Genomic DNA, 2903 nt, shown 5'->3' on the forward strand with positions numbered 1-2903 from the left:
CAGTGGAGCAGAGCTGCCATCAGACCCTAAAAGGAGTCATCAAAGCTGCAGCAAAGCCCGTCTCTGGGCACAGCCTTGGCGCTTTCTCCCTGCATCAATCTCAGCAAATTGCCTGACGTGGTCCAGCCCCGTGCTGGGCTCCCAGCCCGGGGTGCTCCGCTGCCCTCAGGGGCTGCCTGGGGATAGGGTGGCAGCCAGAGCCCTGCAAACCCCTCTGGGGGAGGCCACGGCTACCTGGCCTCTCCGGTGGGACCCGAGTGTTTCTGCTCCCTGGTGCAGCTCCCAGAGCTCAGCCGAGGGTCCTGCCCTGAGCTGGGATGGGACTTGTGGGGAGCACCCAAAGCCCTTTCCTGGGTGCTCCAGGGTTTGGGGCACATCCAGCCCATCCAGGTCAGCGAGCATTTGCTTCATCTGCTCGTCAGGTGAGCACAGAGAAATCACAGAATCATAAAGGGTGGAAAAGAGCTCTAAGAACATCTAGTCCACCCCTGCCGCGCCTGAATGAGGGGCACAATACCCAGCTGATTGCAGCTTCCTCCCTTCTTGTTCCCAGCGTGAAATAGCCAGGGTGCTTCCCCACCGTGCTCAGCCCTTTCTGGAACTGAAAGCTTTACATTTTGCCAGTCCTGGGGGCAGCTTTTTACTGGCAAGAAGGGAGGGGAGAGGAGGAGCACTTACTGTCAGAATTGGCAGATCTGCTGGCAGCTGCAGGAGGAGCTGTGAACACAGCAGTGGGCTGCAGGGGACTCACCAGCCGAACTCGCTGCATTTGAGGGGCGGTTATTAAAGAATGCAAGTAACTACCTCGGGGAAGGTACCTGGGATGAGTTGTTAGAGTACATGAACCACCAGAAATAGCATCTAGGCCTTAACGAATGTTCCTGCCTTTCCTAGCGCTCTGGTCTGCTTCTCAGACCTCAGCCGTTCTTTGTTTAAACTTCTCGTACCATCATGACGCCGTCGAGCAGCCCCAGCTCTGCCTTGGGCGCCGACTGCAGCCGCTCCATGGACCACTTCTCGATGATGGAGGACACGTGCGGGTTCTCCACGTTGAGGATCCGGAAGCCGGTCAGGTTCACTCCGGAGTAGCGGTATGGTTCTAGGTCTAATGCATAAAGATCCTTAAAAGAGAGAAACCAGTTTAAACATTTTGTTTAGCTTTGTTTTGTTTGTCTTTGCTGCATCAGCTCGTGTCTCTGTTTGAAGTGAGAAGGCAGAGCCTGCGGGAGGTGGGCGGGAGGATGATGCCCTCCCGGATTCGGCGGATTGTACTGTCTGTTGCCATCAGTCACTGCCTGCAGAGACTCGTAGGTGTTGGTGGAATTTGGGTGTCATATGTGCAGGTTCTCTCACACACAGCAGAGAGGAACTCCTGCCAAAGAACTCCCTCTGTGCATAAAAGAGGCAAGTGAATTGCGGGGAGAAAACCAGAATCGCTATCTGTAACTGTGAAAAAGGAGGCTTGTGACCAAGGGGAGGGGACAAGGCGGAGATGCTCGAGCTGAAGCTCCCTGGGCTCTTCCCACGGAGGGTTTGCCGTGAGCGCTGAAGCCCACGGGATGATGCAGGTGATGGGGGAACTCTGATTGCAAAATGCCAGCTTGCAGACAGCTATCAAAGAGGAACTAAGACGCATTTCTTGACATTACAACCAGCCTACACAGTCTGCAAGTGAATGAGAGTGCCCTTTATATGATTTAAAAATCCCACAGCCAGGCAGCGCTCAGCTCTGCTGGCAGCCGGCCCACGAGCATCGCTTGGCAGGCAGCGAGGGGGCCACTCGGAGGCCTCCGCCACTGCACGTCCTTAATGCATCTCTTGGCTCCGCCGTACGTCCAAATATTAACTTCAGTTCGGGGATTAACCTTAATGCTCGGTAGCTCGTCTGAGTAGTGTGGGGTTAGGCAGCAGGGTACTGCAGCTGATCTGCTCAGCAAATGCCCAGGGCAGCAGAGCCGGGCGGAATCGTGAATGACCGCGGTGGGGAACAGCAGTCGGGACGGGCTTTGGTAATGGGAACCATTTGCTGGGTGGGACAGATTTAACCAGAGTTTATCCTGAACGGTTTCTGCAAGTGTTCAATGGCAGGAAGGATGTGGGGAGCTGGAAAGGCAACAGCACTGCCTTCTGTGATAGAAGGTGGGAGGCAAATACGGGAAAAGGGTTCGTTGCTCTCACAAGGGATTGTGCAAAAGACTTTAAATACAGCACGAGATTTTGTGGCTGTTGCTGGTTTCTATAATGTGGTTGTAGTGGTGGGACCCAGCCAGGATGCGCGTCCGCCCCAGGCTGCGCGTCCGCCCAGACACGGCGCCATCAGCGGTGAGCGCCGCTCTGCCCATGGGGGAGCTGGAACAGCGCTGGCCCTAAAACACATTGCCCCCAGCAAAGCATAGCAAAACCAGCACCTCCCAGCAACCGAGACTTCATTCTCCATGGGAGAGCAAGGAATTCTTACAGCTGTTTTGCTTTAATAAGCTTTGATCTGTTCCTTAAGCGCTGGCCTCTGACTTTGCCCCCCCAGGCGTTCAGCTGATGGATGCCGTGTTTTAATGTGCAGGTGCAGCCAGGGGCCGACTCATAAATCACACCCGCAACCGAGTTCAGGGGCTTTGTTCTTTGGGGCTTTTTTCCCCTGAAAAATTGCAAGTGCAGTCCTCCACGCTTTGTTAAAGGCCGCTCTGAAAACCAGGCCATAGCGTTGACTTTTAAATGACTTATGCTAACTACGGGCAGCTACAGTTGTTTATGGGCCTGACCCACTGAATAGGTTCATTTTCTCAGGATTCATAACTTTTAGCCAGACGCTTCAGTTTGCATTCTGGAAATTGCTGTGGGGAGGTATCTTTGGTTGCAAAAGCAGATCGGTTCCCCCTCGGAAGGTGACTGCACATGACAAATGG

General features: G+C 54.4%; 1 protein-coding gene across 1 annotated transcript in view; it reads right to left on the minus strand.

Moving 5' to 3' along the window:
• LOC104281126 (glutamate receptor ionotropic, kainate 3-like) overlaps positions 1 to 2342 on the minus strand; it is a gene marked incomplete at its 3' end in the record, with an annotated part of 33568 nt that extends 31226 nt beyond the window's left edge. The window contains exons 1-2 of the mRNA XM_009879017.1: positions 2207 to 2342; positions 948 to 1138 (exon numbers count right to left, since the gene is read on the minus strand). Coding sequence (XP_009877319.1) covers positions 948 to 1138; positions 2207 to 2342 — 327 coding nt within the window. The remainder of the gene's footprint in view (positions 1 to 947; positions 1139 to 2206) is intronic.
• Positions 2343 to 2903: the final 561 nt, after the last annotated feature.

This window comes from Apaloderma vittatum, unplaced genomic scaffold (assembly GCF_000703405.1).
Source record: "Apaloderma vittatum isolate BGI_N311 unplaced genomic scaffold, ASM70340v1 scaffold20381, whole genome shotgun sequence".
Taxonomy (NCBI): domain Eukaryota; kingdom Metazoa; phylum Chordata; class Aves; order Trogoniformes; family Trogonidae; genus Apaloderma; species Apaloderma vittatum.